The sequence below is a fragment of the Atta cephalotes genome, assembly GCF_000143395.1.
Source record: "Atta cephalotes unplaced genomic scaffold scaffold00055, whole genome shotgun sequence".
Taxonomy (NCBI): Eukaryota; Metazoa; Arthropoda; class Insecta; order Hymenoptera; family Formicidae; genus Atta; species Atta cephalotes.
Window position 1 is genome coordinate 159,801 of NW_012130119.1, and position 15,946 is coordinate 175,746.

The 15,946-nt window shown below is 31.4% G+C and overlaps 2 protein-coding genes across 2 annotated transcripts in view; both read right to left on the reverse strand.

Moving 5' to 3' along the window:
* The window catches only part of LOC105623247 (sodium/bile acid cotransporter 7-like), a 4,549-nt gene extending 4,341 nt beyond the window's left edge, over positions 1 to 208 (reverse strand). Inside the window, exon 1 of the mRNA XM_012204646.1 lies at positions 82 to 208. Within this exon, the coding sequence (XP_012060036.1) occupies positions 82 to 208 (127 nt within the window). The remainder of the gene's footprint in view (positions 1 to 81) is intronic.
* A 7,796-nt stretch (positions 209 to 8,004) lies between these two features.
* Positions 8,005 to 12,237, reverse strand: LOC105623249 (wee1-like protein kinase 1-A). Its single transcript, XM_012204648.1, has 4 exons — positions 11,991 to 12,237; positions 9,681 to 10,011; positions 8,449 to 9,343; positions 8,005 to 8,313 (listed from the first exon to the last, which is right to left on the reverse strand). Exons 1-4 carry the CDS (start codon positions 12,235 to 12,237, stop codon positions 8,005 to 8,007), a joined length of 1,782 nt encoding a protein of 593 aa, XP_012060038.1.
* Between the last annotated feature and the right edge of the window lie 3,709 nt (positions 12,238 to 15,946).

A 15,946-nucleotide genomic window follows, 5' to 3' on the forward strand; every position in this document is an offset into this window, starting at 1 on the left:
ATATATATATATATATATATATATATATATATATATATATTTCTCTTTTCTTTATTGAAGTATTTATTGAAAACTCTTCACCATTCGTTGCGCCAATATGCGGTTGAATAGTTGCAAGTATCATGCATACGAGCATTAATAGAACATATCCATATCGATATAAAAGATTAGTTTTCTTTCTTGGCTGTAGATTGATATTTACACTCATTTTTTTATTTATTTTGAAACGTACCTAAAAGAGAAATATATTGTATTCTTCATATCAACATCTCACAGAAATTATTTATGAATATAAAATGCATTTATGAGGTAGTTATCATTGATAATCTTACCTAAAAAAGCATGCGTGAAAGCTAAATTTTCAGACTCTACAAAAACCGTCAATAAGAAGTAGTGAAAAGAGCATAAAAGAAATCAAATTAATTCTTCAACTTTAAGTAAGACATCATAGCATAAATCCATTTGTGGCAGTTATATTCTAATCGTACAAACGTCGTTCTCAAATTAATTCAAATTAATTGATCAATCTTACCGAAACAATAAAAACAATAAAAATTATATTCTTAGAAACAAGATGCATAAAACGTGAAAAATCGTAAGAAAAACTTGCTGCAAATGCATCCCATTAATTACTAATAATTACACAATTAAAATATAAGGGGATAATTCGCGCGAAATTATTTTAATATATAGATTTTTGTGATATTTTCTTATATCTGATTGTTCAAATCTTGCAGACAAAGAAATCAAAAGAGCATAATAATTGAGCAGTGTAAACGGATCCTGTAAAAACGTGTCCAATTATAAATAATCGGAAGCATAAGCGCCGATTTTGATAATTTTTCTATGCAATCGTCTATTGCTGCACTTCTATTGTCTCATTGTGCTTAAAAGCTTATTTGCGCAAGTATCTGAAAGCGATGAACAAACGTAAAAAAGAATTAACTTATGTTGCACAGGACTACTTCCTGTAATAATATATGTATAGGAATTGAAATGGTGCCGATCGAATAAAGAAATGCCTTTTTGTAAATAGAAGTTGATTATTTATTTAATAACTATTATGCAGAGCCATTACATGCATTGTTACACGCTATTGTATGTACATACAATATCTATATAATCGACTAAAATATAATGAAAATATTGCGAGCTATATATTTGTGGATCTAAGAAAGAATTCGTGAATTTATCGTAAAAATAGCTTTCGCAGACGTAATAACATGCGGAATTATTTACGACACTGAAGAGGTTATCTATTAGTCGGCGACACGGTTCGCGAAGAATTATATTGTTTCTCGTTTAATTTTGGATCTCCATTCGCATTAATAGAACCGAGTAATATAATCGAGCCACCTTCATCTTCAAGGCAGAATCAGGCAGAATGAAATCGATGAAAAATTTCCCTCTTTCCTAGAATCCGAAATACTCGAAACAGCTTGAATATCAGTGGATACCAGTTGATATCAGTGACGTAGATGTACCCGTGTCTTTCCTATTACAATTTTACAGCCAATGATGTTTTGAGAAAGGAAATCTCAATAGGAGTCTTCGATGTAATTATTTGCAACCGAAAAATATATTTTTAGTTTAATTTGAAGAGTTGAGTAGGTTAATTTTTTTTAATTAAATTAAAATTAGCAGTGCTTTAAAATTTTAAAATCTTCAAAAATCGCCAATTCTGAAAAAAATTATAATTTGAGTCTAAATAAAAATATCATAAATTTATTTTTGATACGCTAAATATAGGGCGAATTTTTTAATTTATCGATTGATCGCACTGTGCGCAAATGTAATTTTGTTCCGTAAAAGTTGCATTTGTGCATAATGCGATTGATCAATCGATGAATTAAAAAATCCATAATTGTAAGAATAAGAATGGAAGACTGCAATGCATTTTGGTGTTACACTATGAAATTAAACTTCAATTTCAACAAGTATTTTACAGTGTAAGGGGGGGGGGAGGCACAATAAAGAGAACAGAGAACAGAGAATAAGAATTTCAGCCTATCAGAAATTGTGTATTCCACAATACATGATTTCTGATAGAAATTCTTATTCTCTATTCTCTGTTCTTTGTTCCTTTTATTGAGCTTCTCTCGTTTCGTATTCTAACTGGAAAACAGCCCATGTTATCCCTTCATGCAGGAGTCTTAATAATATCTTGTCGATATCAAGGTTAAATTCTGACGTACCCAGCAAAGAGAATGGATTGAAATGGATTCAGATTTTCAGAAATATTGATTCACGAATGTTAAAATGAATGTTTTTTTAATCTGAATGCATTTTTATTCATTTATAGGAATTGCATGGAACATATCTCTATGCCTTTCAATCTAAAAATAATATTAGCTTTTTCTGTGCACACAAACACAATTGTGAATACTGTTCAATTCAAAATTTTGAATAGGAAATGCAGTTTTTCAATCCAATTGCATCCAATTGAATCTAATAAAAAAAAGTATTCGTTATTTAAAATATGCATTCGGTTAGAAAAAAATTTCAATCCATTTTAATCCATTCTCGTTTGCTGGAATATCTAATCAAACTGTAAGGTAAGTAGTACAAAGTAATACAGAAATATTTTTCTGTACTACTTATCTTATAGTTTGATTAGATGCTTCAATTGTCAAATGTGCTATTGTTGCTATAGTTTCTCTCATATGCTTGTAGTGCGCACGTTAATTGTACATAGTCATAAGTTTAACGTCGATTTCGAATGTTAAAGAAATGTATATAGCAAGGATACTCTCGGTGATTTGTTATTGCCTGCCGAGAGAAGCTACGAGCGTTTGAAAAATTTTTCAGTTCTGCCCGAGATCGAATCCGGGAATCCCAAGATCTCTGGGCATAGCAGTCTCATGCGCTGCCTGCTGCGCCACGCTCGCATTCAGTAACAAAGTACTTTGTCTGTTTGTCATATTTTAATTATTATGTATGTAAATACAAATATAATTTGATAAATACATGTTATTTTTTAGAATAATGATTCATGTCTTACGCGTTATACATAAGAAAATGTACCAATCAAAATCCTTCGTTTCCTTCTTTTCTATGAAATAAAGAACTCTGATTGGTTGAATTTCTTATGCCTCATTATGCGGTTATGCAAGTTTGTATGGATATACCCTTAAAAAGAAACGCTTGTAAAGCGTTGAGCGCACCTATATATTATTCCTTTCATCACGGAAGAAATTCAAATGTGCTATTGCGCATATTTCTAATTAGCCAATTCAGTAGAGAAAACTACTAATCAATTAAGTCTCGGATACAATGCAAAGGAATAGCGATAGCGATAGAAATAACATGATTTCAATCAGAAACTGTGTATTCGTGTTTTTAATTTTCGCATTGTGTCTGGGATTTTAGGACTTAACGATCTTTAATATAATTGGTTCCTACATTTAGATTCAGCAAAGAACTAATAAAGACAAGAACCAATCATATTAAAGAATCACTAAGCACCAACTAATTATTTTTTTTTTTTCTACTGAATGTAGCCAATGAGAATTGATACCAGACACTACCGCGATGATTTGAATGGGCATTACGTCATTTTTCTTTTCTCATTTACTTTTGTGTTTACATTGTCAATTGTGAATTTAAATTCTGCATATTTACTATCTCATTGATCGATTTTAATATTTATAAGGAATTTCGTTTCCGAAAAAAATAATTGTAACGAAACGACATTGTAAGTAACGCGTTACTTACCAACCCTATATATGATTAATGCGTCAATTCTTTCTCCAAGATCTCCGACAGATTTTTAGCATCGTAGACACAGACTTTAAGTCATATTTTATCATCAAAACGGCGATATTGTCTGAGTTCGGTCTTTAGTTGGAATTCTCATAAGAACATATTTAGTAATACATTTTTCTTACTCTCTTTTTTATTCATTTTGAAATGTTATCTCACAAAATGTCAGTAGGAATAAATTCAATGATGAAAGAAAAATGCAAATCATACAACATTAACAATAATTTTCCAATCGAATCAATACGTGATGCATTACGCTCATTACTCAAATTAGGTAATACGTACTTCGAGATATTGTTAATTTTTACAAAGACTCCTACGAACTAAATTCGCTGATTTGCACACGCATGTTTACCAGCGCTCGCTGAAACTATTGAGTTAGATCTTGCGCAACATAACATTCTTCGTAATTACATGATGGAGACTGTAAGAACAGAAAGTATATGATAATCAGTTAATCGTTTATAATAATAATAATAATAATAATAATAATAATAATAATAATAATAATAATAATAATAATAATAGAAACAATTTATGTTTAAGCGTAAATTTACTTAAGCAAGCTATAAAGTTTAAGTTTAGTTCATTATGCTACTAGTATATTTCGCAACTTCGCTCTTTCTCTTTTCCGTTTAGAAAAATATTCATGCATATTCTTTATCTTTTGCGAATATAACGCTCTCGCATGTAAAAAATAATATGTTTGTATAATAAAAGTATATTAGAATGTCTCATTTTGTTATATAAAACGATATAAAGAATACAAATATAATGAAAAAAATATTTTGCTTATATTACCTTAAATTGTCCATTAATTTAATTAATATATTGATCAATTAATATTAAGTTAATAAATCAATTAAATTTATTCATTCAATTCATTTATAAATTAATTAAATGCATATTTTGCATCATTATATTGTTAATTTCTATCGTTTTATACAGCACATTAAAATATAATGAACGTTTATTACACGAACAATGTCCTGTAAAAAAAAATGTAAGAAAATAATACAATATATAAAACAATTTGATGTTATGGATATAATCATACAGCAAATTTAAAAATTTGTATTAACAATGACAGTAACATATTCTTGATAGCTGTATGATTTCTCCTTATGACCCCATTCTTAAAAAATGCAATGGTTCATTTTATACACATACTTGCACATTTCAATTACTCAAAAAATAATCACACAATAGCATTTTACAAACTTCCCTTGTTTTTCATAGATTTGAATTAGATCAAAGCATGCTTTAAAATTTAATAAAGTAACGAAGTTGACTTTGAGATTTTGTTTGGAAGAAACATTTACTGAAGTCAATGCGTATATTAACTATTAACGTCAATCTTTGGGAAATTGTAAAATCCTGCAAAATGAACACTAACATATTACCTGAGCAGCATATGAATGTTTATATTCGTAGCAATTGAAAAACTCGATGCAAAAACTGTTTAAGGCCATTTTTTTTTAAACTTATTACATTAACAAAAAACGATTGTTGCAAGTATGTGCGAAATATTTTATGAAAACCGTTAAAATATGTAAAGATGGATAAACTTAGTTCGGAGTTGTCCGCTTTTTTGTAAGGAATGTTTGAACCGTTAAGTTCACTCAAAAATTTTCGCTAAAAAAAATACAACTGACTGGTTTTTGCACAGAGTTCTTCTCGGCATTGAAATAAAATTTTCGATAGGTCTGTTCGCGCTACTTGTATCTTCAAAAATTTCTGCATTTAAAGGAAATAGCGTATATTCGACCCTGAAGAGAGAGAAAGCGAAGATGCTGCGTACAAAAAGTATAAGCAGCGCGAACGGATCTAATATGCGAAGAAAATATTAACAGAATGTAATAAAAAAACCTAGGAACTAATTTGTCATTCATGATTGGAAACTGTCATATCCATATTAACAACTGTTCGTGTCGTTATTTTCGAAGGAAACTCAGTTTGTGATACTTTCAAAGAGATATTTAATCCGAAATTGAAGAAACAGATTTCAAATTTTATTATATCGTTCTTATAGCGTTAAAAAAAGTTTGGTAATAACTATAGCACTTATTTAATAGTATTTTAATAGACAAATTAAAAGAATGCATACACAATATCAAGCATTATTTTGAACATCATAGTTCAATCAAATACAAATTTCGGAGAATATTGAAGATAATTATAACTCTGTATTAAAAAGTTCAAAATTTCATACGTGTAATCGCATTTAGATACTCGTGTGTTTAATTTTACATTATTTTATAAATAAAATGATTTTGTATAAAATAGATTACATATAAAAAAGCGTATCTGTTCATTTCTAAGAAAAAGAAACAAAACAATCCAACAGCAACAAATTAATTGAATGAAACACTAAGAATTTTTTAGTTATCAAATTTGATTTTTACATATGTAACTTATATTTAGAATAATCCTTAATATATAATATGAGCATTAATTTGCATTTCTTTAATTTGTCCAATGCTATTAAATAAATGCTAATTATTATGAAAATTAACATTTAAAAGATATTAAAATCTGTTTCTTAAATTTTACCTCGAGTGTGAATGTTGTTTTGTTAATTTTTAAGATTGAATAGTACTTATTTTCAGGTTGTAAATATTAGCTACAGACAAAATCATTTGATAAAATCATTTTCGTAACTGTAAAATTATATGCGTATTATTGGAAGAAAGACGCTAATAGAAATAATATAAGAAACGTTAATTTCTCTTCTATGGCATAAGCTGTAAAAACAAAGTGTAAATGAATGTTACATTAGCCTTAATACGTAGTTAACTTTGTTGTAACAGAAAATCATGAATCACGAATCATTAATATAAAAATATTATTTTTGAAATTTATATATGCAGTCAGTAATCTGCATATTGTTACATAAAAATTTTTAGTTTTATGACAGTTTAGTTTTACGATAATAAAAGGCACTTGGTAATCAGCTTAGTAATGAGCAGCGCATCATATAAAACGTTATATTACAGTAGAAAAATATATTCGTTATCCTGAGATTTCGCGCTATAGCTAAAACTTAAATTATACATCTTAAAGGTATAGAATGTATAGATAGTGACATTTCTATTACTTTTTGGCAAAACTGACTTGAAGTAAAAAGACAATAAAAGATAAACAGTGTATGGATGTACTTATTATTTTTGTACAGGTAAAACTTGGTTTCCTAGGATACAAAATTGTCCATGCATTGGTGTGATTGTAAGGTAAACGTTACAATCGGCAAGCGAAAGCAGGTTAAGAGGATATAAGAACAATTTTCGTTGTTATTAATGCCATCAGAACATACTTGTTCAATCGTGCATTGTCATTTTTACAAAAAAGTTCATTTATATAAAGTAAAAAGAAAAAACGTTTAAACGTTAAAAAAATAATTTATAAACTTATAATTCCTGAAAAGTGTAACTTTTAGATTTTATAACATATAAATATTGAACATGCAAAAATTGTAAAAGTCGCAATAGTTATTTCATTTCGCTTACATGCGATTTTTACTTATTATACTCCGCATGCACTGCATACCGAGATATAATAAAATCATTTTAAATCAAAACTTTTTATCAAAATAAGAAAAGTTTTAGAGTCCAGTATGTAGAGAAAGAATCAAGAAGTGCAAGAGATTCTACCAACATTGAAACATGAAAGAACATTTGAATGGTCTCAAAAACTTTCTTACTACACAAAATTAGCCTGCTAGAATGCAGTTTCATTTCATAATTTAGAAAAAATTTTTTTATACTAACCAACTCCATTTTAATATTAATCTTGTCACATTTGTGTGTTTTGAATGTAAATTATACTTTAAATTAAACCAAACTTTGCTCCCTCAGTGCTATTCCAGAAATTAACCGTAAACTTATTTGCTTGCTACACACGCTCGTATACTAACAAATTTCGTTTTCGATAACAATTCAAAAAAATACACAACCATATTATAGTATAATAAGGATACTAATTGTAAGATATTATACGTTGTTTACAGCTATATAATAAACATCAATCGTATTAGGAAAATCATCATAGGGAGAATGCTCATTTACAATCGTATGTAATTTCATTCAGCATTCTGTTGTGTAAACGTCTTATTTTACTGGGAAATCGTACTTAAAAAAAACTAGATACGGTATCACACATGTTAAGGTGACTTCAGGAAATCGATCGCTTCCTTAAGTTCGACCTTTTGAAATTTTACCGGTGTCAAAATTTTAACGAATTGATTCAAAAGTTCGTAGTGCTATTACTACGATTAACTTTTTTGCCTATAACACGGGATGACGATAATCTGCTGGCTATCGGTCGCAATTGTCGATCGCTATTACTACCCTCGACGACAACGTTCGGTGCAATGGACTTCAGGCACATTGCTGCGTCATGGAGTCGTTTTGATAAGATTTCATTCTTAAGTTTTTCAGCGTTCAATTCTCTTCGTAATTGCGCTTTGGTTTTCTTTCCGATCGGACATAAGACTCGGTGTTGCATCAAAGATATCGCTGATGGCCTCATTTCTGGATTGGGGTGAATCATCAGCTGTGAATAACATAAAACAGCAATGTAAAAAAGATCAAAATAATTTATATTAGGAACATGATACAAGACTTATCCGATAGATCGCTGGAAAAAGAAATAATAAATTGTCATTAAACTTCAGAAGTAAGATCATACCTTCAATAAGTTGTTCAAATCGCGACTGCAGTGTGGCAAGTCTGGTAATTTCCCCTGTCTAATGTCATGCCACATAGGCCCGTTTTTCGGCAGAAGTCCACCGCCACCCGCCTCGTAAACGGTTAATCCTAAGGCAAAGATATCGGCCTTCGGTAAATGATTGAAATCTTCCTGCAGAATTTCTGTTGGAAGGTATCTGCAATCGCCTTCTTCCACCTGCGGATTGTTGATAGATGTGACATGGCCGAGATCACCAATTTTGTATGTGATTTCCTCGTCGACATTTTCATCCTCGTCAAAACCGTCGTCCGCGGAGTCATAGTTGATGGCTCGCAATTTCTTTTCCTTGGTGATGAAAATGTTGCCAGGCTTGATGTCCATGTGCACAAGTTGCATGCTGTGTATGTACCTCAGTCCTTCAGCCACATGCAATAGCAATTGGCGCATCTCAGCCTGGCTGAAGCGCTGCTTTTGTTTTTGCATTAAGAGGATCGTGTCCGCAAGACTACCACCGTTGCAATATTCGTTTTGGATGATCATATGATTGTCTTCCGCCCAAGCAGAGTAATAACGGACCACATGCTGATGTTTGCCGAGCACAGCGTGCGCGTACACCTCATTCAACGCGTTCTTCTCATTAATGCTGCCAGCTACGGGTTTGATGCTCTTTTTGATGGCATATGTACATCCATCCAATCGATTGATGCACTTGTACACGGAGCCGAATTCACCGATCCCGATCAAGCCGAGTTCGTGGAACTCCTTATGATAACGCGATATATTCGAATCCTGCAGTGCTACACGTTTCGTCACGTGTTCGTATTCGTTGTCGGAATCTTCGGAGTCAGCGAGGTCAAACTTTGGTACTTGCATATCCGGTGAACTACTATTACTACTGTTGTAAAAGAAAGAAAAGTAATGTAGTTATGAATCTGAAGCAGATTTTCTTTCTGGAAGTTATAAAAAACTTTATAACAAACCGATATATATAATAAACCGAAATATTTTAGCATTTTTAATATTAAAATTTAATATTTGAATAACATATCAGAATAAAATCTCAAATTTAATCTTCGCAAACAAGAATCACGAATGGAAAAAAATCTTTTTTTTAGTTTGTGAATAGTAAAGATAAGCATTTGAATTATACTTTATTATTGTGATTATAGATTTAGTCACAGATTTTACAGAAAATAAATAATAGTTATAAGATATACAGTTCGAATACGTACCCATTGAGACTACGTTTAGATCTGCTTCTTTTCTTTGCTGTTATTAACATGCCAGTAGGTGTGAATGGATTTACATTCGCGGCGGGTTTTTCGAACTTATTCTGGTAACTGGGGCTTATCTTAGAAGGTTTAGGTTTTTCTAGAGTAAAAAATCTAGAACATCTTGAAGGTATCGGAGTTTGTAACACGCTCTTCTCTATCAAAGTTTTAGGGGTAGTAGGCGAATCGAATAGACGTAATGCCCTAACACGTTTGTAGGGTGGACTACACCCCATTGAACTTTTGTGAAAAACACTTTCACGACTAATGGGAGCCTTGATGGCTGGAGTACCTGTAAATAAACATTTATTCCACATAAAAAGCTTGTAATCATCATAAAATTCATAGATAATGATTTAAAAACCGATCTGAATTAGCTTTTTATTATACTTATTATACTTTTAAATTACATTTTTTTTCTCTTAGAATAACTTCAAAAATATTGTTTAATACTAAAATCATGGAATAAATTAAAATATAAAGATATATGAATTTTCTGTAAATTTGTAACACAACCATAAAAAATTCTAATAAAAAACGAAGAAAATAAGATACGGTATACGCACTTAAATATAGTTAATAAAATTTTATCTCATTAGACAAAATGACAAGTCAATAAAAAATCGAATTAAAAATTTTATTTACGAGAATATGATTACTTTTTAACAAGTAGAATTAATTTTATTAAACATGTGTGTGTGTGTGTGTGTGTATGTGTGTGTGTGTGTGTGTGTGTGTGTGTGTGTGTGTGTGTGTGTCGTCAATAAGTTTAGGCGTCTTATATGTACAATATTGCATGTAATAATTATTACATGCAATTATGATGATATCATCAGTACAAAGAAAATCTAAAATCACCGATGTTATCATAATTTTTTAACTAAAAAACCGATCGTAATCAGAATGTCGTATAATTTACGATCGTAATTTCGGAAAGTGAAGATTTTACAGAAAGTATACACGATGCAAAAAAATTGTCAAATGTGTCAATATCAATAATTTCGCATCATGCGCTAATGCAATTTTAAATCAACATCACACAAGTATTTGAAATCTTAAAACGAGAAGAGAAAGAAATTTATAAGACAGGAGGTAACAGCTATTCAGAAATATAAAGAACATAACACAAAGAAATGCAGAGTCATCTGGAATCAGATGGGAATAGAAATTTTCTGGCAAAACTAGCGTGATACATCTACTTCTTACATTTATATCTACTGGTAATCGACACAAAGAGTTTAAAATCCATGTCTTGAAGATGGTTGCAGATGACAATCGAAACGTTGATCTTTTGTTTGTATGAATTAAAGGAAAAAAAATTTTGTATAATTAGACACAAATAATAAACTGTTCTAGTTCTTATTTGCCTAAATTTATATTAATATTAGCTTAAAATCCATGTGTTTTGTAACAAGATTGAATTTTGATAAAACAGGCTCTCACAAAATTTCTCTGGCATAGAGCATGGAAACGAACTCGCAATGCGTCCTGATTATTATTTCTTAATTAACACGATGAGCAAAAATTCGCAATTCCTTGTTTTAAAATGAACTGTTTCCATAAACCGTTTTTTACAAATGGAATCGTTTCCGAGTGAATTGGATTCGTAAATGAAAATAATATGAGGTCATTTCCGACCACTCGCCCCAGGGGGGCAGGGACGCCGTGACGTAGCACGAAGAGAAAGAATCTCTGTAGCTGCACCACGTTGCATTTTTTGCATTTTAAATTAAGTAAACATACATAATTAAACGTATGGAGAGAGAAAGTTGACAAAAATTCAAATAATGAAACGAACAAACATTTGAGATTCCGCTATTCGTAGCTGCACCGTGTTACACTCTCTACACGTAAAACGGTATGCGATGAAGGATAAATTAAAAACAGATGTTAAATAGCCATTGGAACAGAGAAGAATAAAGAGTAAAAAAAATTTTAATATAAGAAAACGTAAAATATCGTTCTATTACACTCTCTGCACTTCAAACAGACATACAACACACATAAAACAGGTGTTAAATAGACATCGGGGAAAGATAAAAGTACAAAGAATGCAATAAAATATTCGGATGCAATAAAATATTCGAGACATTAGAGAATCTCGAGAATAAATGTAAAGTTCCGTTCTCCGTAGCTGCACCGTGTTATACTTTCTGCACTTGAAACGGCACACAATGAAATACAATACAAAACATGGATATGATGTCGGAAAAAAGAGACGAAACGTAGAAAAGGTCCAGGAGTAAACTCAATGAGATGCAAAATTCTAACCTGTAACGAAGATCGGAATTTTGTTGTTGTTATTCATCGGCTGGCCCTCGTCGTCGTTGCAATCCGTCGCGTCGAACAGCTTGCGCGGCTGTAGTGGCGGCGGCGAGTCGAAGTCGTCGACCGAGGAGTCGAGGACATCGCACTCGGGGCTGTTGTCGCCGGCGTCACCGGCACCACCGCAGCTCCAGGTGAGCTCGCCGTTCTGCATGTCGCACGCGTCGTAGTGCACCTTCCGTGCGACCTCCATCTTCGCAAGCCGTACGATCACGTCACGCACGTGCGGCGTGCGTGCCGCAACGCTTCTCACGATTCACAATTTACGGGAAAGGAAAAAGTTAGACTAAAAGAACTTGGAGTAAATGTCGGCTGTTGCAGAGCTAAGACGAAATCGAGAATTGATCGAATCACTAACGACGTCGACGTTAACACACTCGCGACCGCGTTCATCCAAAGCTCCGACGAGAGCACCGTTCATTCCGGCGATCGCGTTCGTTGTGGCGTTTATGATGGCCGCTGGGACAGAGCGGAGTGACCGACGGTATACGGTCGGCCGACCGACCAATCAACGCGCTCGGTACGGAGACCAAACGGATGTAACGCAGTCTCTAATTGGTGCTCTGCCGTTCTTCCATCACCGCGGTACCTACCGGCCTGTTTTGGACTGCATGGAGCCGAGGGGTAGATTCTTGTGAATTCGGCGAAATTCTATACTATTCTACTATTTTCCACACAACATATTTTCCCATAGGTCTTTCTTGACGTCGAAAAGTAATAAAATAGAAATCACTTCCTTATTACGCCGTTTTGTTTTCCTGTGAAACCAAAATGAAACGATAGACATGAATTTTTTTGAATCGTTGACTTTTCGACATGCGCGACGATAGGAGAAACGGCGATACTTTTCAAGATACTTTTTCGAAATTCAAACTCTCCGTCTACTCGTGAAGCGACTCGCATCGGTGAATGCTATTACGATAATTTTTCATACGTAGATGATATTTCCTCCGAAAATTTCCTTTATATGTGAGTAACCCAGCAAACAAAAATAAATTAAAATGAATTGAAATTTTTTTATACTTCAAATAGCGAATACTTTTTTTGGATTTAATTGGATTCAATTGGATTCAATTAGATTCAATTGGATGCAATTGAATTGAAAAACTGCTTTTCCTATTCAAAATTTTGAATTGAACAGTATTCACAATGCATAGAAAAAGCTAATATTATTATATTGATTAATTTTTATATTTATATTGATTAATATTTTTAGATTGAAAGGTATAGAGATATACTCCAATTCCTATAAATAAAAATGCATTCAGAATTGAAAAGCATTCATTTTAATATTCATGAATCAATATTTTTGAAAATCTGAATTTTCAATTCATTTCAATCCATTCTCGTTTACTGGGAATAGAACGTATAGTATTATCTGGTAAGTAATATGCGACGTTATCGAATGCATGAGGGAGGATCGGTGTTATTTGAAAAGAGTAATAAAGATGAAACTGCCTTTCAGGAATAGTGATCGATATTTGGTTCGAAAGAATATAAAGGATAAAATCAAGGAAAAAGTAAAAATATGAAAATATACATGTATTAAATTATCATTTTTTTTCAAGAAATATTAACATTTTTAAAAAACAATATATAATTATATATATAATTATACATTGAGAAAAAGATGTCTAAAAATATATTTGTGAGAAACATATTTAATTTTATTGAAATAAATATTCATTTAAATACGAGCAAAATAAAATTTTATTCCTAGCAAATAAGCCATCTTATTTTTTTTTGCAATTAATGAGATATATTTCAGATATTTCTATAAAATATATTTCACAGAAATGTATATTTTGTCATCATAATCAAATTTTGTAAGTAACATTTGCCTCGCAATATTTCATTTTTCTCTCAGTGTATTGTTACATTATATAATATATAATATATAATATATAATATAATTCTATCATATAATATAATAATTTTTTTAAAATTATTATTTTGTATTATATGTATATCTCGATTGCTATATCAATCTTTTGCGGTTTAAATTTTTTTCTGCAAATGAACAAACATCAAGTAATTCGCCAACTTTATTTGCTTGGCTGATCTAACATGAATCAAAGAATTTTTATTACTTGGAGAATTTTTATTACTTAGTCTTTTCATGTAAAAAATGTAAGACAACTTCCTAGATAACACAGATATAAGACATCTTTAAAGACATTTTTTTATATGCCAAAGACACATTTCTTATGTCTTTCTTTGTGTTATCTGGGCCAGTATTTACCTTACAATTGTATATTGATTCAAATATTTAACTATGAGATAAGTTATTATACTGAGTTCTACAATTGTTCTACAATTTGTTCAACAATAGAACAAAGAATTAAATAAGATAAAAGGATGTCGGAATATTCTTGAATATTTTGAACGTATATAATAGTAAAGTTAAATCCCAGTAGGAGATTGTTGTCCGTTTTCTGTCATTGTAAGTTAACTTTAATTTCGGTTCCATTTATTGTTTTTTCTAATTTTTACAATTAGAACTAGAAAAAGATGAAGAATTCAATCAAGATTCAAATTAATTGATAGAAATGCTGGATATGAGAGATTCTGACTAGGTCCAAATTTTTTTCATCCTGACATTGTCGATCGTTCGACGCTCGTGATTCGATCATTACTAAAGCACGTTTCGTCTATTTTTAATTCTTTAAAGGATCATCAACACGATGTAAAAACGACGGATCGCGAGGTAGCAATTATTGGCCCGAGTATCACGAGCGATATATCTACACTGTGCGATATTGCAGCAGCTGTTCGGCCAGGCTGGACATCTGCCGTCGACTATTTCATCTCTTTGGGACCGCCTCGTCTTGGGACCGAAGGCCGATGGTTTTAACGACGGACCACATCGAATTTCGTCATGGAATACAATTTATTGGTTCTTAATTAACGTAGGATATGGTTTTCTATATAGTGTCTCACAAGGTACATCACAATGAACCTATGACGCCTCAGGAGTTCTTGTTTTCTTTTACGGAAATAAACCCATTCTTGCGACAAAAGTTTCACTGCAGAGAAATTTTCGTCGAGCAGCTGCAACCTGTGGCTGGCCAACGTGGAAAGAGGCATCGGAAACAGGAACGGCTCGTGTGACAGCGGCACCCTTACGTTAAATCTTTTCTCTTTTGTTATTCCTTTCTTCATCCTTTCTCGAATTAATTATTCTTTCTTATTTCTTAAATTATTCAGACATAATTATTTTCATTAATTTGATAGATAAAATTTTTTGAAAAATTTTTAAAGATTTTTTTCAATTTTCTTTTCTTACATTTTTATAATTTAGCTTAAAAATGTATGTTCATCTTTCTGTTTTTATCTCATTAATTCTGAATAAGAATAGTAATTTATAAAATTTATAATTATTTAAAAGAATTTTTAACTCAATAAATTTCTTAAAAAAAATAATAATAATACTATTTATAGTATTAATATAATTCAATATAATTAGAATTCAATATAATTAGATTACTCGATCTTTTTGAATCGAATATAGTATACATATATCAACAATATAATGTGCTTAAGCAGATATAGATCGATTATCAATTGGGAAGTCAACTGAACAATGTACATGCAATAAGAATGCATCAACTTTTCCTGCGCGATGTACTATGGAAATTCGACGATGAGCGAAACGAAGTTTCGCCAAGCACGATTTGCACCAGGAACCCTGATGGCAAAAAAGATACATATCCGAGTGGGCTTCTGCAGGTGGATTCGAAGGAAGTCTGGATGTTTGAGATAGCGAGCATCACAAGAAAAACATTTCAATAGAAGCAGTACGTTTCCCCTGATGTGTACACACGATCGCATTATCTCAACTGGATAAAGAATATATATAAATATATATATATATATATATATATATATATATATATATATAT